At 56.5% G+C, this 21,441-nt stretch overlaps 1 protein-coding gene across 3 annotated transcripts; it reads right to left on the bottom strand.

The window, feature by feature from the left end:
• Positions 1 to 519: 519 nt before the first annotated feature.
• Positions 520 to 20,807, bottom strand: ENTPD6 (ectonucleoside triphosphate diphosphohydrolase 6). 3 transcript variants are annotated; one of them, XM_089896525.1, is made up of 16 exons: positions 20,647 to 20,807; positions 19,961 to 19,999; positions 19,423 to 19,509; positions 16,486 to 16,809; positions 14,802 to 14,878; positions 12,420 to 12,563; positions 11,411 to 11,486; positions 10,222 to 10,257; positions 9,416 to 9,504; positions 8,160 to 8,239; positions 7,442 to 7,506; positions 5,735 to 5,836; positions 3,510 to 3,650; positions 2,577 to 2,633; positions 1,539 to 1,651; positions 520 to 1,434 (listed from the first exon to the last, which is right to left on the bottom strand). In XM_089896525.1, exons 4-16 carry the CDS (start codon positions 16,775 to 16,777, stop codon positions 1,336 to 1,338), a joined length of 1,371 nt encoding a protein of 456 aa, XP_089752651.1. In that variant the 5' UTR covers positions 16,778 to 16,809; positions 19,423 to 19,509; positions 19,961 to 19,999; positions 20,647 to 20,807; the 3' UTR covers positions 520 to 1,335. The 3 variants fall into 3 exon arrangements, with proteins under 3 accessions (XP_089752651.1, XP_022449873.2, XP_089752652.1); XM_022594165.3 differs by lacking the exon at positions 19,961 to 19,999 and having other exon boundaries at positions 20,647 to 20,806; XM_089896526.1 differs by lacking the exons at positions 16,486 to 16,809; positions 19,961 to 19,999; positions 20,647 to 20,807 and having other exon boundaries at positions 19,375 to 19,492.
• Positions 20,808 to 21,441: the final 634 nt, after the last annotated feature.

Below are 21,441 nucleotides of genomic sequence, written 5' to 3'. Positions count from 1 at the left end.
TGTCCACAGGCCTAACATGTGGGCTTATTCAGCAGTCACGTCACTCTGGACCCGCTGCAGCCCTGGGAGGGGTCTGTCCAGTCTTTGTCTGGCCCGTGACCCACTTCCGACTGTCCTGGATTAAAGCCAGATCCTTGCTGAACACACTGCAACCTGGAGCTCGGTGCTCGCTCCAGACCCCACGGCCACCGGAGGTGATGAGCCCGGATCCTCACCCGGCAGTGCCGCGAGTCACAGTCGAGGGGGCTCTGCCCTGCCAGACCCCAGAACAGCCTGGGCCACCACAGGGCCAGTCCCGGACAGGGGACGCCAGGAGGGCCCGACGGGGGCTTCTGTGTGTCCGTCTGCTGTTGTCTCCCCAAGATGTACCGACAGGATTTAATCCTGCCATCACATGTCACCCACTTGGGCAGGTTTTTGTTTATACTTTGGTGAACAGGGACCTCAGGTGCCTGACACCCGGCGTGGAGGGACACGGCTGGCGCTCACCGAGAGGAATCAGAGGAGCAGAAACCCTGGAAAACCCTTTATTTCAAGTGGAACACATGAGGTTCAGCTTATTCCGTGAACAGTGCATATGCCACAGGAACGGCTGCGGGCCTGGGACACAAAGCCTCCTGTGCACAGCTCAGCCAGCATCCTGCGAGCCTGCGGGGACGGGCCGTGAGAGGGCGCATCTGGGGCTCCAGCCCGACTGACACCGCTTGGCTGCAAATGGCTCAGGGCAGCGATACATCCACTGGGCTCAGAACACAGCTGCTACACGAGCACGCAGCACCACACAGACATCACTCACAGACACAGATATCTCACAGCAGCTCACGCTCACGTTTAGACCGCTTCGAGAAGCCAGGGCGCACGGGCCACAAAGAGGCACTTCCTCCAGCCCCTCTTTCCAGTCTCAGCGCCAACCCGCCAGCTAACCCTGAGCCACCCGAGGACCCAAGGAAGCAGCTTCTGGATGACGTCACAGTCTACGCCCACAGAGGAGATGCCTGGCCCACCAGCCCAGGGGGCTCCCGCTGGGGGCAGCGGGACAAAACAAGACTCCCGTCACCGGACGTGTGTCACAGCCGCCCCAGCCCTGCGATGGGACAATGGGGACAGCGGCTGTGCCACCCTGGCCTCAGCCTGTGCCCCTGACCCTGTCTGGTCACTGGCCACCGGGAAACAAGTCCTGGGCCGTGTTCCAGCACGTCCAGGGGCCGGTCTGTGAGGTCACGGGGAGGAGGGTCTCAGCCTGTGCCATGACCCCCTCCCCGCACACTGGGGGTCCCAAAGGGGCCTGTTCTCGCAGAGACAGTGCTTCTACGGGGATGGCTGGCAGCTGGGCTGCTACAAGGTGGGGCTCTTCTGTCGGCTCAGGGAGTCGATGTAATGAAAAGTGGCCCCCAGAGCCCAGCTGGTCTCCACGTTGTCAATCTTCCGGGTCAACTTGAAAAGACAAGGGGTGGGGGGGTGGAAGGGAGCACGTGCGTGTGAAAGGCGGGCATGTGCTCGCGATGGGTGGGGGCTGGGGGCACCGGGGGAGTCCCCACCTTCAGCACTTTGTCCCCCGGGAAGCCGAGTCCGTGGAGCAGCGAGCTGACGTAGGTGAGATCCAGGCACAGGAAGGGGCTGCGCGGCGGCTGGGTCTCCGCCGTCCGGCACACTGAGGGGAAAAGGGCTCCTGGGTGGGGGAACGTGGAGGGGGGGGCAGTGCGAGCAGCCAGACTCCACCCCCTGGGGCACCCACCCCCCTGGGGCACCCCCCGCCGCCAGGCCCTGTGCCACCCGGGGCCTCACTGCTGGTCAGAGCACAGCACAGGCAGGGACTTGAGGCCAACCCAGTGCCCACTGCCTGCCTCCAGGCCCCATCTCTGCACCGTGACCCCCGACACCTCTCCTAGGCGTGGACCTGGGGCTTCTGGGGACTGGAAGCACCCACCAAGCTGGCACAGAACACCCCACCCCTGTTCACGACGGGGACGGACAAACCAACCCACAGCCTCTGCTCGGAACCTTTTCTGGCTGGTGTCTGGGAGACAAACCCAGAGGTGATGAGAACGATTTTACAAAAGCCTTTTCTGACGGGAGGGAGAGAAGGTCTTTCTATGGAGAAACATACAGCGTTTAACCCCTTTGACCCGCAACTGGGAAAGGCAACCAAAGAGCAGAATCTACAAGCAGCCCGTACACCCGGCCATGGAGGAGTGGGGGGAGTGGCAGCCACCGGGCACACCCCGGGGGACAGCTCTCCGTCCCCCACACTGGACTCTGCGGTGCAGGGGTCCCTGGCAATTGTGAATCTGCTGGGACACTTTGGGGAGTTGAGGTCACCTGAGTCACAGAGAAAGAGTCAGAAAAAGTGAAATCAAGGGAGTCTGTTCCTCACAACACTGGGACTAGAAACGCCTGCCTCCACTGCCCAGGCCACACAGGGCGCGTTGGGCCTGCGGTCTGAGCTAGCTCAGCGGCCCCTACACACTCTCACACCCCCGAAGGCTCGTCCGGTTGACAGTCAGGGGCCGACCAGGAGCTCTGGGGCCAGCACCTGCCTCATGCCTGGGCCAGCGTCCTGCCTCCAGGCCACTCACCATACTTGGCCGCAGTCTCAAAGTCTCCGACCACAAGGCTGCCTCCCTTCTCTGCATCTGTGGAGGAAACGGGGCACCCAGTCTGCACCAGCGCCGTGGAGCCTAGACGGCACTGAGGCCCCCGGGTCCGCGCCTGGGGTACCCTGGGGGTGGGGGGTCAGATGCAGGCGGCCACACGTCTGGGCATCGGCGTGCAGACGAGGGTGCCCTGGCTCCAGCTACAGGGAACCTGCAGACCAGGCGGCCGAGGGGCAGCTGCTGGGGTGCCCCAGAGTGAGGGGCCTGGGCCTAGGTGAGGGGTGAGAGGTCACCTTCCGCCCGGACCGGCTGGCTGCCATCCACACTGGGCCCGAGAGTGTAGCCCAGTGGGGCCCAGCGAGCCGGAACCTGACGGCTTCGGTCTCTCCAGGGCGGCTTTCTGTGGACATTAACGTTCTCACCCTTGCCACGGGCAACACGTTCTAATATCCTCAATCTATTTCATCAAAACACATGTCCAGTCACGACCCACTGAAGTGACCTCACAACCCTCTCAAGGGCTTCCAGTTGGTCTGACCAGCACCGGTCCCAGACTCACGATACCGTCTTCTGTCCTGACGGCACCGCGGGCTGGGGAGGGGTCAGGGTGATACCCCCAGGCTCCTGAGGGCGATCTGAGGGGTGGGCTGAGCCCTCCTGCTGGCCTGGGTGCCAGCGGCTGACGGTTTGAGAATCACACAGGTGAAAGGAGAATAAACCAACAGCGAGGAAGCCTTCCTGCACTGAGCGGCTCAGAGAACTGACTTGTTTATAAAAAGGGGGCCTATTTCTCTCTACTCAGTGACACGTCCCCCGCCCTCCCTCTATTTCTATCACCCTGATGTGACTGACGGGCCCTCCACCCGGGGACCCACACCCAAGTTCCTGCACGGCCCAACCGAGCCCCACCCTTACCTATGAGGCCCACATTTGCGGCAAGGTCATAATAGTAGGAAAAGGCATAAAAATCCACGTCCTTCACTTCCTCCGTCCTGTGCACTTTGTTTCGGAGGATCTCGGACACTCGGTGGGCGCACAGCTGGTAAAGGCTCCCCGCTGGAGCGAAGGGAGAGCAGACTCAGCGGTCAGTGGGCTCTGGGCGCCTGACCACATAGCCCAGGGTGACTGCGACCTGGGGGTGCTCACCAGCAACTTTTCAGGGGCCACGTGCTGCGGCCAGCTCAAGGGGAGAAACTGTGAGCACAAAAGGTGGCCCGAGAGAGTGTGGCCCGACCCTGAAGGTCACGCGCCTCCAGCTGGGCGCCTCCAGCTGCCGTGACGCAGCCCAGTGGGTCCACCCCACGCTCACCCTGCCAGCCCTGTGCTGAGCTCGAGTGTGCACTGTCCCACCCCATCTCACCAGCCGCCTGGGTGGGGCCTGCACCTCCCTCCTGTCACAGATGAGGAAGCTGGGGCCTACAGGCAGCGTGCCAAGCTCACAGGGCTGGTCACTGACTCCTTGCTCAGAAGGAGAGCGACAACACAAGACTGAGTCAGTGGACATGGATGCCCACAGCCCACACCTGGACCCAGGTCTGAGCTTGCCCCAGCCCTGCTCCACGTCTGACGGCAGCTCCATTTAGCTCTCCCAGGGCCCTGGGAGCTGCATCCTTGCACTTGGGACCTCATCTCCCTGCACTCTCCCTCGTCTGACCCATCACACCACCTCTTCCATGTTCCTTAAACATAGCAGCCGCCTCTGGTCCTTTGCATGTGCTGCTCCCTCGGCTTGGCGCTCACTTCCCATTTCTTCACGTCTTGTCTCAGGTATCACCCCATAAGGCCTTCCCTGGTTGTCTTTAGACCGCGATCTCCCCCGGTACCCACAGCCCCCTTCCGTTTATCACTGGATAGTAAGGAACATGCATTTGTTCTCCACCCTGGGTTCCTGGCACAGAGATTGTGAAGCCTTGTAAGACCCTGAGTGGTGAGAGTGAGAGAGGCGTTCTGTGATTCATAATAAGCCCCTTTCAATCCACCTGGGTTGTGCTAATGAGGTGACTCCGGGTGGGTCCTGATGGCTTCAGGATCGGAGCTGGTGATTAGAGGGCTGCAACTTTCAGCCCCACCCCTAAGGGAGTGGGCGGGGGGCTGGGGATTAAGTCAGTCACCAGCAGCCACTGAGTTAGTCAGTCCCTCCGCCATGAGCCTTGTACAAACCCTACACGATGGGGCTCAGAGAGCTTCCGGGTTGGAGACACATGCAGGTGCTGCTCCCAGGGAGAGGATGCTCCCGGGGGTAGGGTGCTCCCAGGGAGAGGGGGTTGCTCCCGGGAAGGGGGGCTCCCGGGGAGAGGGGGGCTCCGGGCGCTCTCCTGACACGCCTGCCCTGTGCCTCTCTCCCATTTCACTGTTGCTCAGCTGTGTCCTTGATAAGAAACCAGTGATAGGAACATGTTCCCTGAGCTCTGTGAGTGCTTCCAGCAAATTATCAAATTTGAGGAGGAGGCCGTGGGAACCCCTGATTTGTCAGAAGAATGGGAGGCCCGGCACTTGCAAAGGTCGGGGAGGGCCTCATCTGATGGGGGCTGCACTGACTCTGGAAGTCAGTGTCGGAACGAAGTGACTCGCAGGACACCCTGCTGCTGCCAGAGGACTGGCCGCTGTGGGAAAACCCCCACGTTTGGCGTCAGAAGTGCTGTGAGTAGCAACAGCCCTGTCACCAGAGGCAAACCTCACGCCCACGTGCCCAGCTTGGACACAACGCTTCAGCATCTCTTTTAGAAGAAACTCAGAGCACAAAGCCGCGGGACCCTGTGGGTGAGACAGGCCTGGGGCTCTGTGGCCTCTCCCGCCCTCGCAGGAGCACAGGTGGCGGGTGTGGGAGGAGAAGCCATTTCCCACAGAGCTGCCAGGCCCACAGCCACGCCTGGCTGTCTGCTCGAAGCCGAGGGACGTCCAGATCCTCCCTCACTGGAGGCTTGCCGGGAAATCGGGTCCCTGGAAGAGCGGCAGACAAGGGAGCCCTGTGCAGGGACCCCGAAGGAGCCGGGGGTTCCAGAACCATATCCGGCTTATGGGCAAGTACACACTTGTCTGAGACGGAGGCTGGATGGTCCCCCTGCTTCTCTGAGGTGTCCGGAGGGAAGGGGCTGCCGTTGACCCTCACGAGCCACCCACGGAGGATAAACGTGCCGTACCTGCCTCCTGTCCTGACACCCTGTACGTTACTTCAGCGTGCTCCCACTCTCCTCTGAAACCGGGAGACAAACAAGGGCTGACCAACTCTGCTCCATCCTCAGCTGAAAGAGAAAGAGACAGAGGCGGATAAAGAGCACTGACCATGGTGGGGTGAGGGCAGGCCTGGAGCTGAGACGGGGCCCGCTGAGGGGAGGCCGACAGCACTGAGTGTCTCAGGTCAGCACCGAGGGCCTCGGAGGGTCAAGGGAACACGCTTCCTTTTTGCCGCGGGATGGACTTGGCGGAAGCGTCCCGAGTCAGCTTCGGGAGGCGGAAGCCCCAGCAGAGCCACTCCCAGCTCACGGCCACAGAGGGGCTTCGGGGTTCCAGGCGACGCTCATGACGACCCCAGTGGCTCCCCGTGGGGCAGCCTCCAGGGCCCCAGGACGCCAGCCCTCGGGGACACGCCTCCTGGCGTCCTGCCGAGTGGGTCCCTGTGCCCGCTTGATTCTGGCCTGGGCCCACCTGCACTAGCGGAACGTTCAGGACACAAGGCCGTGGGGCTTCAGGAGGCTTTCCTTCCCCCGAGCCGCCAGGGAGAACTGCAGGCTGCTGTTCGGGGTAGAGGCCAGACACACGCCCAAAATGCCACCTCACAGGACCCCGGGGACCCCAGCAAAGGGACCGCCGAGTGGATGCCTGTGCAATCCTGAGATAAGACGACTGCTGTTTGCAACTACTCAGGGCAGTGGGTGGTCTGCTGAGTGACAACGGCTCACACGGTGGGAGACGCCTCCCTGGGGCAGCGAGGGGTCTGCACCCCTTCTGGCTGCTGTCACAGCCCCACATGAAGACACACAGCTCCCCGCCGCTCTGCCAGGTTGGGGTGCAGGAGGGACAGGACCCTGAGGCCGGCACAGACGGGCAGGTAGGTGCCTGCCATCCTCCACTGGCTAACAAGTGTTTTCTGGCCCAGAGTGTGGTCGTGGGTGTTTCTGAGACGTGGACGCGTTTTTGGTTTGCAAAAAAGGGGCCACTGTTACGAGGTTAAACAGCAGGATGTGCGTGGAAAACAATTCCAGTGGAACATTCCCGCTCTGTCAGAACAGCCAGGCCCTGGAAGAGGCAGCGGAAGTGCTGGGCCGGGGGTGTGCGTGGCCAAGAACATGCTTGGGCTTGCGCATGTCTGACCGAGGCCTTCGAGGGGACAGGCCGAGGCAGCCTCAGAGCAGGGCCCCCGCTCGCCTCGGGCATGTGGTCCCCTGAACGTCCCAGGGGCTCGAGCGCCCGCCACCAACGCCTGGCTTGTCCCAAGCCAAGCACGTCAGGGCAGGATGGCGCAGAGAGGGCCTGGGAACAGACACAGGCTTCGTCCCCAAATGCCACGTCTGGAGGAAGGCAGAGCCCATTCCAAGTCCCCTCGAGAGCAGAAGAACACAGGGGACATCCTCAGGAGCCAGAACCTCCCCTGAAGCCCCCCTCGGAGCCCCCCCACCGTGCGCCCAGTGGTAAATCCTTACAAACAAGCCAACTCCGATCACACCCAGTTCCTTGGGTTCCTAAGAACCCCCTGCAACTCGGTGATTCAGAAACCGCTTCACTAGCATCTTTCTTTAAAAGTAACTGAGAAGGTCTTCAGGGGCCCACCAACAAGGTCTGGGGGGGTGCCCTCTAGGGCTCCCGAGTCCTGCTGGCCGGCAGGGCTCTGAACACTGCACCCCACTCACCAGGCTTTCCCTCCTCGCCGCCTAGAACCGCCAGCCGCGCCGACATCAAGCCGAGCCCCAGGTAGCTGCGGAGAGAGAACCCAGGTGAGCGGAGGCCTCCCTCAACTCCACCTGCAGCACGTTCACCAGCCTGGATCCAAAATGTGGGGGGAAGGAGGAAACCAGGGGCAAGGCAGCAGCTTCCTGCTTCTTCCAGGAGCTCCCTCAGTGGGGTTCAGGGCATCCAGCTCCTCAGCTCGACAGGGAAGGCTCTTACTTGGTGGGAGCTCGTCCAGGAGCTGTGGACACCGGCAAGGGCGACACACAGGTCCCCAGCTTTATGGTGTGGACGGGCCTCATGGAAAGAACCTATTAAAGGCACCACGTGGCAAAAAAGACGGCCCAGAAACTTCCTGCACCATCTGTGGACCCTTCCCCACTTTCCCAAAAACCTCTTCCAAGGCAGAAGAGAATAAGTACAAAAGAAGAAATGTAATCTTACTACAGGTGAATTAAAAAAGGAAGAGGAGGAGGAAGAAGAGGAAGAAAGAAGGAGGGAGGGAGGGAGGGAGGGAGAGGCTGCAGGGGGGTCCACAGCAGGGATTTTGGGACCAAGTCTATGGCCCAGCACTCTGGTCGCTCCCCAGGTGGGAGGCGGAGGCTGGGGGAGGCCTGCAGTGCTAAGCTGAGCCACATGCCTGGACAGTGGACCTCTCCACGCTCAGTCCTGAAAACAAACCTGTAGGAGTAGAGCCTGTAGGTCCTATTAAACATCTGGAGGGACGTGAGGAAGCCGGGCGGGGAGGTCTGAAGGGTGCCCTGGGGAAGAACACAAGGGTTAAAGCACCTTTCCTGCTGGCCTTTATAAAAAATTGTCCCCCACTCCCTCAATTCATTTGAAAGAACAGGGATATTCACAGATGTATTCAATTAAATTAGCCTTTCATCAAATCACATGCTGTGAAACAGCTTGGAGCAAGCAGTGAAACACTTTGTCTTTTCTCTCTTTTTTTTTTTTTTTGGCTGCACCAAGAGGCCTGTGGGATCCTAGTTCCTCGACCAGGGACTGAACCCACACCCCTTCCAGTAGAAGCGTGGAGTCTTAACCACTGGACTGCCAGGGAAGTCCCGTGTCTTTCCTCCCTGTGAGTAACATTTACCCATTCTGGGAAATACGGCCCAACCAGAAGAGTTATGCGTAAATTTAAGGCTATTCCATTAATGCTAAGTTTTATATTTATATATTTATTTTTTTGGCCATGGCACGCGGCATGCGGGATCTTAGTTCCCAAACCAGGCATCGAATCCATGCCCCTTGCACTGGAAGCACAGAGTTTTAACCACTGGACCGCCAGGGAAGTCCCAAGGCTATTCCATTAAAACTAAAAATAATAGTAATAATTTAAAAAGTGGCAGATGAGGGAAGTACTTTTTAAAAACAGCACGCAGTCTCAACTGGAAACGTTTTCGTGTCGCTTAGAGCAGCGGTCCCCAGCCTTGTTGGCACCAGGGACTGGTTTCGTGGAAGACAAGTTTCCCACGGACAGGGAGATGGTTCAGGCAGTAATGTGAGCGATGGCAGGCGGCAGATGAAGCTTCGCTTGCTGCCCGCCGCTCACCTCCTGCTGTGAAGCCCGGTCCTATCACTCCGCAGCCTGGGGGTTGGGGACCCCTGCCTTAGAACATCCGTCCTGAAAAGGCCTGAGGCTCTGTCCCATCTGAGTCAGACTCCGGCCCCTCCCTGGAAGCCCTTGCGGGAGGTGGGGAAGAACCCACCCCACACCCTCTGCCCCAAGGTCTCCAGGTAGTATCTAGTTTATCACCCTGCTGAAGACCAGATTCCTATTTTCTTTTTTCCAGGCAGAGTTAAAATCAAACTAAGAAGCATTCACTGCGGGTGATCTGACCCTCAGGAGAGAAGCTGAGTGCACAGACCTCCCCCGGGGCTGAGGCTCCCCCATGGGGCAGGTGGCCTTGGGGGCGGCGGCAGGTTACCTCGAATCTCGGGAGGAAGGTGATCTGGGTGGACCCTCCGCCCAGGTCCAGCATGCCCACGTTGCTCCTCCCGGGGGTCTTCAGACTGCCTGCAGCACCGAGAGTAAAATCCACACAGCAATGCCCGTTAGTAAACAGAACAGCAGAAAAGGGGAGGTTACAAGCCAGGCCCTTCCGTGGAAAGAGAACCAGACAGACAGAAGCTGTGGCCACTTGAAAATGTCCATGAGCATTTGGGGGGCATGAAGGACAGCTGCCCCGGTGGTGGCTTTCATCTGAACGAAGGACAACCTGTGCTCCTGGGGCCTGGGCTCCTGATCTGTCATCTGACATGGCTCCCCATCCCCGGGGCGGCAACTCCTACAGGAAACTTCCTTCTTTCTCATCCATCTGTCAGACACACTGATCTTATCCATAATTACAACAAAGGGACAAAAATCCACATCCTGAGAGTAATCTAAGAAAAATGACTCCTTGCCACCTGTTCCCTGTTCTACCTACAGCAGGACTTCAATTATAAGGTGATCAGCATTCGCGTCATATCCAATATTGACTAGTGTGACTCAGGGCTTCTCTCAGGAATGAGGACGGTGGCCTGGGGACACCGCCGTGGGAGCAGAGGCAGAGCTGAGCCTTTGGAGAAGGACCCCCTGCATCTCCAGCATCAAGCTCAGTGCCCGCCCCACCCATCCCAACACCCTGCTTCGGGTCAGCAACCCGAAGGGGTTATTTTAGAGTGGAAACGAGGCCCCTGCTCTAAAGACCTGTGTCTGTGAACTGCTGGCTTTATGATGAAGGGAACCCACCTGTTAGGAAGTTCACGGTGATCCACGCGGAAACACCTGCAAGAGAGGGTCACAAACAGCATCTGAATCACCTGAGATGCTGTAAACAGCAATGGGGACTCGTGACAGCTTTCCGATTTCAGGAGCACAGGGAGGCCACTTCCTCACTCCTCTCATCCTCCAGATCAGCTACAGAAACGGGCATCACTCATAGAACCATCCAGCTGCTTCTGGCAGACTGCTCTAGAAGACACCACGCTAAAAATCAGCGTGCTCAGCCGAATTGTCACATCTCTTGGTCACACTCTTTATCAACTGCCTCTTTCTGGAAGAGGTGGGATGAGAAACAAATGTTCCCTTTCCCTCCGCCCAAACAAACTCTTAAGGTCATGTTTAAAGTCAGGAGCTGGTAAGGAACCTTATGAAGTGACTCTCCCTTAGAATTAACGCATCAGCAACTGGGGATTCTCTCTAAATGTCCTTAAAACAGAAAAGATGGGATTTCCCTGGTGGCGCAGTGGTTAAGAATCCACCTGCCAATGCAGGGGACACAGGTTCGAGCCCTGGTCTGGGAAGATCCCACATGCCGTGGAGTAACTAAGCCCGTGTGCCACAACTACTGAGCCTGCCCTATAGAGCCCGTGAGCCACAACTACTGAGCCTGCACTATAGAGCCCGTGAGCCACAACTACTGAGCCTGCACTATAGAGCCCTTGTGCCAAAACTATTGAGCCTGTGCTCTAGAGCCCGTGAGCCACTACTACTGAGCCTGCACACCACAACTACTGAAGCCTGTGCGCCTAGAGCCCGTGCTCCACAACAAGAGAAGCCACTGCAGTGAGAAGCCCGCGCACTGCAACGAAGAGTAGCCCCCACTCACCGCAACGAGAGAAAGCCCACGCGCAGCAAAGAAGACCCAACACAGCCAAATTAATTAATTAATTAAGTTAAAAATAAATCAGAAAAGATGATTTGTTTTCAGAAACGCGATATATGCCAGGCTTGGAGCCAGTCACGAGGAGAATGTCTCTATCACTGGCCCCAAGAATACAGTGCTCTGAGACGGTCAGACTGCGGACTGGGGTGGGACCGGCACTTTGGTGTCTGTGCCTCCAAGCAGGGAAGGCTCCCAGCGCACTGCTGACAGCAGCCCCGCACGCAGCCCGCCTCGAGGGGCAGACTCATGGCACATGGCGCTTCAGGCGACTACCTTCGTCCGTCCCGTTCATGATGGAGACACAGTCGTCCCCTACGAGGAACGGCGACGCCTCAAACACTTCTTTCACCTAAATGTAAAGAGAGACAAGCCTTTATCGTTTAGGATCTAAACTCACAGTCCCAATCACTGCCCTGCTTTAGGACAGGACACGAGCGGTGGGAAGCCCCACAAGGCGGATCCCAGCCCTGGGCCGCCACGTGGCCTGGTGGGCACGTTCCTGGGAGAGGACCTGGCACAGGGGAAGCGAAAGCGGTGAGCAACTGTGTTTGGCTTTATTTCCTTCTCCATTTTTTTTTTTTTTTTTTTTTTAGCAATTATTGATACATAGAAACTTCAGTACGTCCGCACTTGTGTCCCACAATCCAACTTGAGCATGTGAAGGTATTCAGTAGTTTTTATAAGGGACCTTGACAAACCTGCAACAATCTGACATTTAGCAGCTAACAGGTTCAGAAACAGTGCAGAGGAGGACTACTTTGCTGAGAACACTTTCCCTGATTCCTGATGGTAAGAACCCTGCAAGCACATGTCAAAGACAGGCTCCAGAGCCACCTGCAGGGAGGTACAGGGCTTGCGCAGACACAAAGGGGCCTCCTCAGCAGTCACATCGGAACATCAGACCAAGAGCGGAGCCTGCACTTCCCACGAGGACGGCTGGCTTGAGCCGAAATGTCAAGAATTCAGGTCCCACAGCCTTAGACACTCGGCAAGTTCTTGGATGGAAGTAAGCCCTTCAAAAACACAATATATTTTTAACACCAACTTGTTCTTTTTATAAAACAGATTCATTCTAGAAAACATGAATAGCTTTAAACATCCTGAGAAAGAAAGCATCATTCATCCACAACCCCTCCACCGAAGGCGACACTGCTAACATTTCGACATGCTTCCCTCCTTGGGGAGCTTCTCCGTGGCCTGTCTGCCTGCTTGGACGCGGGCTGATGTTCCATGTTTTCAGTTATCTCAAGTCACCCGCCCCGGGGTAACTGGATGAGCTCACCTTTCGCAGTAACTTCTGAGCCTTTTCTCCTGGTAACAGACGTAAACCAGCTGTGGCCTTGAGGACCAAGGGGGTGGCCTTCCAGAATTCAAAGGGTATGTTCTGTTTAGCAATGTCCAGTAACTCCTGAATTCCCGGGGTGCTCTGTGAACATGGTGGGTAGAGCAGGGTTTGCACTCAGCGTGCAGGGGTCACAGGTGCTCCCCACCCTTTCGGTTTTATTAATTTATAAATGTATTTTTTCTAATTTTCCAAATCAGCAGAAACAGCGACTCAAGTGGTGCAGGCAGGAGCGTGGGGCGGACCCTAGGCAGCGGAGCGGGCCAGGGTTCTACGCGCCTGGCAGCCGGAACCCCGCCAGCCCTGCCACCAGCCCGAGCAGCCTCAGACGAGCTGCGACGCCCCTGGACACCATGAGTGAATTCTGGGGTCCCTCACGGCACTAAAACCCGTGAAGAGCTACACCGAGGAATCACTTCACCTGCCGGAATGCTGAGCTCTCCATGCTGGACCAGGGCCCGTAGGGGGCGGGCCGGGCAGGGCGGGGGACGACTGCCGTGAAGCCTCGCCAGGCGTGTGGAGGGTACGATGCTGGGGGGGGGTGTTTAGCAATGCCTGTGGGGGACACGTGTGCCTCTCACTCAGAAACCCCCCCAAGAGTTCACCCAGGCGACACCCTGGCATGTGAGGGGAACGAAGTGCACATGAGATGACACAGAGCAGCCTTTCCCAAACCGTGAGGAGCGAAGGGTGGCGGGGGTCACCTACAGGCCCTCTGGAGGGGCTGGCTCTCCAAGTGCAACGTGCACACGCACGGCAGGACAGAGCACTCTACTTCCTGACGGGGCACAGTCTCCAAGGCACACTGCTCAGCCCCGGGAGCAAAGCGCATACAGCGTGAACGTGCTCCACTGTGTGTGTAAACAGAGGGGACGAGAACACAGAAGGACAGCGAGAAATCAGGGACACTGTCCTCCTGGAGGAAGTGGGAGGGGTTCGCCGTCCGCTGGGAAGCTGTACCAGTCACCCCACGTGAATGTGTGCTGCCTGCCTGAATGAGTAAGACTTAAAAAGCCCCATGAGGGGCTTCCCTGGGGGTGCAGTGGTTGGGAATCTGCCTGCCAAGGCAGGGGCCACAGGTTCAAGCCCTGATCTGGGAGGATCCCACATGCCGCGGAGCCACAACTACTGAGCCTGTGTTCTACAGCCCGCGCGCCACAACTACTGAGCCCACGTGTCACAACTACTGAAGCCCGTGTGCCTAGAGCCTGTGCTCTGCAACGAGAAGCCACCACAACGAGAAGGCCACACACCGCAATGAAGAGTAGCCCCCTCTCTCTGCAACTAGAGAAAGCGTACGTGCATCAATGAATAGCCAATGCAGCCAAAAATAAATAGATAGATAAATAAATTTATAAAAAGAAATAAAAAGCCCCATGAGTTTATTCCAAGATATATCATTTAATCAGGTTTAACCTCTAGAGTCACTCATTTCGATTTGTTTTCAATTTGTTTCTTAACCAAGTTACAGGAAAGCAAGGCCATGACCTCACTGTCTGGGATCAGGATGCATCTGTGGCAAGAATGCTGCGTCAGCTTCCGATTTAAGACGTGCTGGGGCCAAAGGAACCGACAGCTGCATGAGGGGCTGCTTTCGGGAGCCCCCTGGAACACAGGTGCCCTGTGTTCGTGCAGCTCAGAAGCGTAAACGCCACCAACTTACCAACGTCACCATTTGACGGTTCAGCTAAATTTCTTTTACACTTATTTGGTTCTGTGGATTTTGCATAATACATTTTTTTGACTTTAATTTTTTTAGTAAACATTTGTCATCTTCAATCAGAGAAACCGAAACAAAAAAAAGTAAAACTTTCAAATAATGCTTTTTCTAAGTTTGTAGCGTTTATGCTTTTAAATCACACCGTAACTTCTGGGCGGCATGCGGGCCAGCTGGGGGATATATGTGGTGTGTGTGTGTGGTGTATATGTATGTGTGTGCTGTGCATGTGTGGTGTGGTGTGTATGTGGCGTGGCTGTGTATATACGTGTGGCTGTGTGTGTGTGTATATATGTGTGTGATGTATGTGGTGTATGTGTGTGTGCTCTGTATGTGGTGTGGTGTGTGTGGTTCTGCGTGTGGTGTGTATGTGTATACATGTGCAGTGTGTGTGGTGTGGTGTGTAGTATGTGGGGTGGTGGTGGGACCTCCCACGGGTGCCAGTGTCCTCCATAGACTGTCCTACGCAGTGAAATGTCCCAGGTCAGCACAGCAGAGACGCTGCTCTGGGAGGACGGCTCTGCATCTGAGAGAAAGAGAGTCACTTTAACAAATCGACAGAAGGCAAATTTGATGAGCAAAGAGAGACGAGAGAACACTGTTACCTTATCAACGTCATCAGCATAAGCAGAAAGACCTGGCTTCAGTGCTTTGAAGGTTTCATGGGTCAAGGTGGGAGTTTCTAAAGGAAAATCATGTTTTAGAACAGGTACAAGTGTGAATACAAACACAAATACATGAATCTATACAACTATGAGGAGCCACACTTTCCAGGCAGACTTCTGAAAACAGACCTTCATTGTTTCTCGTCTAAACTCTGCCTCTTTAGTTTGGCTACACAATGAATATTCTACTTAATGTTTTGGCCAGAACTTTTCCTATTTAAAAAAAAAATCAACTTTATTGAGGTATAATTTAAATACCAAAAACTACCCATTTAAAATGTTAGATTTTAACATAGTTCATTCTTGCTGATTCAACAAATAGAGAAGCAGGGAATTCCCTGGTGGTCCCACGGTTAGGACTCTGTTCTTCCACTGAAGCGGGCATGGTTTGATTCCTGGTTGGGAATTAAGATCCTGCACGCAGCAGCGTGGCCAAAGAAACAAACAAACAAAAAAACAAACAAAAAAACCCAACAGAGGAGCAGGGCAAATGATTCCAAACTGCAAATGTGAAAATCATTTTCTTAATTCTAGATAGGACGCATTATACATTCTAATATTCTATTCTATACATTCTATTCTTTTTTTAAAAAAGAATATTTCAGCCTTCTTTTTAAAAATTGAGTGTTTTAGATTATTAGGGGTCTGGACTCATGTGCTTATAGCAAGGGAGAGTATTCCCAGGCACACCGAGACCAAGGGGTGCTGTCCGAATGCAGACACATAGACCAAGGAGGAAAAATCAGCAACAAACTTGCTGTAAGGAGGTCTCTCCAAAGAAAACACGCCGGTTCATGGCTACTGAAGGATTACTTGCCAACACACGTTGCCTTAAACTTAGCTTCAAAACCAATTTTGGAGGTAGGTTAAGTCCAGCATATAAATATTTAACTATTATAACAAGTTTAAAAATAAAGCAGATGAAAAGTAGATAAACGTGCCATGAGAGGTTTGAAGAGACCTACTAAAGGCATCCGGAACACCAGTTCAGTTAAACGCCCAGAAGGGTCAGCACCGAAGCAGAGGGGAGGGACCCCAGCTGTGAACACCGACCCACAAGGGGTGGAGGGGGGACTGGGCGGCGCTGGGGGTCTCCCCAGGGGAGAAGCCCACTGGTGAAGATGCCCAAACTCCACCCTCACTCCTCCTCAGCACCCCCCTGGGAAGCCAGGCCCACAGGCTCTGGTCCCAGCTTTACTCTCACTGAGGCCACTGCCATCTGTCACCCTTGTTGCCTGGCCCCACTGGGCAGTTAAGTGTTGGCCTGGACTCCGGGTCTTTGATCATGTACCTGACTTTCCTGGACTCCCCGCTCCCAGTGGTCTGAACCTGGGGCTACTTCCTTCCTTAAACTCACCCCTGGCCTAAGTCATGGTCCTAGCCACCCAACCTGCCTGGGACGCTGGGAGGGGACAGGCCACCCCAATGCCTTCTGGGATCTCAGCTGCCCTTAGGTGGTCACCAGATGCCAGTGCGAATGAGGACATCTGGGACTCCTGGGCAATGGCACTGGCGACAGGCTCCCCGGGGAGTCCCAGGCCGGGGATCCAGCCCACCCTGAGGGCCCATGCTTTGCTGTGTGACGGAGGACAGGGGGGCGCGGCCAGGGCTTACTAGCCGGTACCTCCAGGCTGCCGGCTGAACTGGAAGACGTGCACTCGGGTGCCAGTGCTCCCCGCGTCGAACATGATGCCGTAGAAGACCTCAGGCCCGCGGGCAGCTGTCCCCGGGGGACTGCGGGACTGCTGGCCCCTCCGGGCCCCCGTGGCCACCTCGGGGATGCCGAGGAAGGCCCGGGGGGCGGAGGCCCAGTGCCACTTGATGTAGGCGACGCAGGTGAACAGGCACACGAACAGCCCCAGCGGGTACGCCACCTTCGTCACCCTCAGGTTCCCACTGTTTGGTACTTTTCTCATTTCCTTGTCTGCTGAGGACTGTGCCACAGCGGCTGGTGGAATGGGAGGAGAGGCAGGAAAAACCCGTTAGGCTGCGAGGTTCTAGGGCAAGTCAGACATCCCTGCGCTCAGGGACAAAAAGTTCCTTCAACCAGAACTTTGTCCACAGGTCTGCATTTTTCCTGTGGAGTCAGATGTTTCATTTGATCCTCAGAATGATTCTGGAAGGTGGAATCCCCATTTTGCAGAAGAGGGACTGAGGTTCGTAGAGACTAGACAACCCGTCCAAGGCTGTCGGTCCTGCAGGTGCTAACCTGGGCCATAGCCCCACAGCCCGAGCATCCCCTCTAGGTGCTGGTCCAGGCAAACGGCTCTAAACTCGCTGCTATTTTAAAAGCCACGTGGGCGTGGTGTCCCCAGACCTTTCAAGGTAACAGAGATGTATATGCAGTCCATTCTCTCCACTCTCCTTTTTTCTCCCATGTTGGTAACTTATATTTAAAGGTTTAAGATCCTGTCCCTTGGGGACTGCAGAGCCACAGACAGATCAGAGAAACGGCTCAGTCTCCTGGGAGTTTCACAACAGATACCTCTTGTCATTCATATACATGTTCCTGCCGAGAAGGAAATAATGCCCATGTGCTTTCAAAGCGCAGAGCAAAATAAATCAATTCAGCACCCCTATTTTTGGTTCAATGCACCCTAAAATGGAGGCACTTGCTCAGCAGAGGCACTGGGCGGGAGCCCAAGACTTCAGAGGACGAGAAGTGAGGCGCCTGGTTCTCGGGGCTCCCCCTACCCTTGGGGACGTCCACCATCTGTCCACCCTGGCTGTCAGTGTGGGAGGTGGAGTGGACCGTCCCAGGGGGAGGGAGACAGGCACGTGCCGGGTGGGAAGCAGGGCGAGTGTCTGTGGACCAGAGCCCTGGGGGTGTGTGGGCCTTGCTCAGGACACAGGGATGGTGGCGGGGAAGGAGGGCTGGAGGACAGCGTAAAGGCCCTCACAGGGGAGGGGGAGGGGGAGTGGGGGCCGGGCCTAGAAGCGTAGGGGACAGCCTGTGGTGGCCTCACGCCAACCCCAGGCTGTCTGGGGGTAGGAGAGACGGAACAGTGGCCTTTGGGGGGAATCCAGCCCTACAGCCACACCTGGATGCCCGCAGCCCCTGGAGCACTGTCCAAACCTTGGGCCAGCCCTGTGCCCCTGCCAGGGGAGAGGCCCTCCCAGAGGCTCACCATCCAAGCTCGGACGGGGCGGGGGGACAAGACAATGCACCCCTCCCTGAGCACAAGGGGCCTCAGGGAAGGCTCTCTCAGCAGCTCCCTCCCCAAGACTCGTCCTCCCCAGCCCCAGCTCAGGCCTCACTTCACTCTCAGAATAACATCATACCCCTGCCCAGGCCTGGCCCCCATCGGCCTCTGTGCTTAGTCTCTACCTCTCTTGGCCCCGCTCAGGTGGGCTGACCTGGTCCTCATCCCTAAGCCTCAGCTGACAAGCTGTCATCCCCACCTTCCCTGACCACCTCCACCCACTGTGTGCTCCATGACCCCCCGCCCCCTCCTGACCAAGCACCGCCATTATCTGTGATGATGAGTCTGTGGGATTTGTTCCTGAAGGTCTGTGTCCCCTCAAGGCCGTCAGCCCCCGAGCGCAGGGACTTAGCCTGTCTTGCGCTGCTACAGCAGTCTGGAACACAGGCCTTTATCTAGGACAGCCTTAAATATTCTGGTTTTTTTTTTTTAAGCATACTATTTCTTTGGTCCTTTATCCACACCCCTGCAAAACCTACCCAAAATGCTATGCTCACTGCTGCTTTGAAACCTGCAGCCGGAGGCTCCTCCTTTGTGTTCCTTGGTGCTCTCCACTCTCATTCCCTGAGTAAGCTGCATGTGGAGTTGTTCATTTGTGTCTCCCTTCCCTCTGGTGAGATGGTGCCTCTCTGGAAGCAGGGACCAGCCCAGTCATCCTGATCTCCCACCCATGACACAAGGCCAGAGCCCAGCAGCTGCTCAGCCATCGCTTGGTGGTGAAGAAAGCGAGCTGATGACATAGCAATTCACCAGGAGGCATGGATGATGCTTCAGGACCCATGTGATGGCCATGTGGGATGGGGCAGGAGACAGCAGTGACCAGGTTTTCTACAGGTCGAGTTTGAAAGATGACAGGTTTGGGGCTGGTGCTTGAGGAATCCATCCCCAGGCAGCCAGCTCTCACCCGGCAACAGGCCCTGTCAGAGGTCCCCTTTGGTTAGGTTATAGTAACCCAAAGTTTCCCACTGCTAAGTGATCATTTAACAAAAACGTATTTCTAGGGAAAGTTCTAAAGCTACTATTTCCAAGGATGATTAGTGAGGACACAAAAACAATACTAACATCTTACAACTCTGAAAGCGTTTTATAAAACCCTTTTACGTAGTCAAATTTTATCATGTCCTATGTTAGTCTAAGAAGCATAACATACATGATCAGACTAACAGGTAGTATATTAAATTTCGAGGCAAAGGTTGCTCTTCATTAAATTTGTCTACCTATTTAAAAAACACCCCTTTAAATATGCTAGTTCCTGTTACCAGAGGCCCACAGGCTGGCACTTATATACCACACGACATATGATGACTTACGTCCATACAACAGGACCAAGGCCCGGGAATGTCTGTAAACGGACTTGCCTGGGATCACAGAGCTGGCACGTGGCAAGGCAGAGGAGTTTCTGGCTTCTGTCTCCAAATCACATGTGCTTCATCACTTCACTTTCCCTATTCATATAAGACTACTTCAGATGACCGAAAAACACTCATGTGAAATTACATACACATAATCATTCAGGTTACACACCAAGTTCAGGGTGACATAAACAGAGGCCAAACTGAACATAACCCTGAGGGGGCACAGAGCCAGGAAGAGCCTGGCCCACAATCACCTCCATGGCCCTGAGGCCCGAGCCTAAAAGCCAGTTTCATTCCATGGGGTAAGGTGCTTGTCCAGAGCTAAGGAGGGGCAGATCACATTTCTGTGACACCACTAACACCACAGTGGCCCTCCCCAGAGGATCACCAAGGAAAACAATTTTAGATGAGTTTTGTTCTTTAAAGGAGAGTATAGAACAAAGCTGTAAGGAAAGGTAAGCCTGGAGGGAATGAGGAGTAGGCTGGGGGGTGGGGCAGGATGTAGGTGCACAAAGGCAAACAGACGTTTGGCTGAGCTAACCTTGCTCTCAGCGGGCTCCTGGGGCGGGGGTGCCTCCCTCTGTCAGGGGGAGACGGGGTCAGAGAGGAGAAACTCGGTGTGGGGCTGTGGCAGTGATGTCCGGACGGGCCCCGCCCCATCCCCCTCCCCCGACTAGCTTTCTAGGAGCTGGGGATGGCAGCTCGGCTCTCGAAATACAAGTTCTATCCCAAGGTTAAAATACCCAAAAACGGCCGTGCGTGCAAATGACTGCCGCACATGCTTAAAACCTATACAAAATTAAAGCATATGAACAAATACTAAGTCTCCTGGTAGGTTTAAACGGGCTTTTCTCCCCTGCCTGTCCTGCCCCTATTGGATCTCCTGAGCCCAGCACAGAGCTGGGAGCGGGTCAGCAGACCCTGGATGAATGAATGAAGACAGCAGTGCTACAGGCTCCCTGGGGGTGGAGACTCCGACTGTCTTGCCCACCCGGTGCCAAAACACCGACCGCGCCCCTCACTGGTCAGCGGAGTCCTGGCTGCCAGTGACCCTGAGGCCGCCTCCAGGCGCTGCCGCTGAAGACCGGGTAGTTGCCAGGCGCTGGGTCTGAGCCCCGGAGGCCCCCGGCCCTGCTCCGCCCCGGCCCTTCTCCAGGGCGCAGCGCACAGTGCCCGAGAGGGCCCACGTGCATAGATATCCCGGGCCCGGCGGAACCCGCCGCTTACCCTGCAGGGCCCTGTGCCCCACCCACGGAGCGAGGTGCCAGTCCCGGGGGAGTGCGCGGGCCGCGGAGATCGCTTCCCCGCGCTCCCGCCCCACCGGCTTCAGCGTGGCCTCCACCCGCGGGCTGCGGGAGGAGGATCTGGAGGCGGGGCCCCGCCCACGTGCACCGCGCGTCAGCCCAGTGCGCAGGCGCGGTGGTGCGGCCCACTGCACAGGCGCCGTGACTCTTCCCGCCCGGGTCCGGTGGCGGTTCCCTCTATCCTGGAGCCTGGCCGGTGTTGTGGGGGAAGCGGGGTCTCGGCCTTGTGGCCCCCGCTCCTGGCCCCGCTTATAGGGTCCCCCGCGGCACGGCGGAGAGGGCCATCGTCGTCCCTGGCCGAGGAGTCAGTCAGTCCCGCAGCCTCACAACCTTGACCAGCTGAGGAAATTTTGGTTTTCCTTGGGCTCTCCCCCCGCCCCGCCCACCTAAAGGCTTTCTTTTACCTTAAGGTAACGCACGATAGAAAATGCCACCACAACAGGACAGGCAGTGCCACCAAGCCCCTCCTGTACCTGACCCCCATTTTCTCGTCTCTTCCCGGAGGCCGCCAAGGTTGCCGGCTCCTACCTGGGTCGGTCGTCCATGCAGCCCCGTTTACTCGGTCCTGCCGGCAGGACGGCCCACATGTCCCCTTGGTCAATCTCCTCTCCTCAGCAGAAGGCAGCCCGGCTTCCAGCTTCCCTTGCTGTGGGTGTGTGCACGTGATGGCGTCTTGCCAATGGGGTGTGGGTGTGCCCCTTCGAGGCCTGGCCCTAGG

The sequence above is a fragment of the Delphinapterus leucas genome, chromosome 15, assembly GCF_059928025.1.
Source record: "Delphinapterus leucas isolate spDelLeu-1000000601 "Yukka" chromosome 15, BTC_Dleu_Yukka2, whole genome shotgun sequence".
NCBI classification, from domain to species: domain Eukaryota; kingdom Metazoa; phylum Chordata; class Mammalia; order Artiodactyla; family Monodontidae; genus Delphinapterus; species Delphinapterus leucas.
This window is presented reverse-complemented; position numbering and strand designations above follow the sequence as displayed.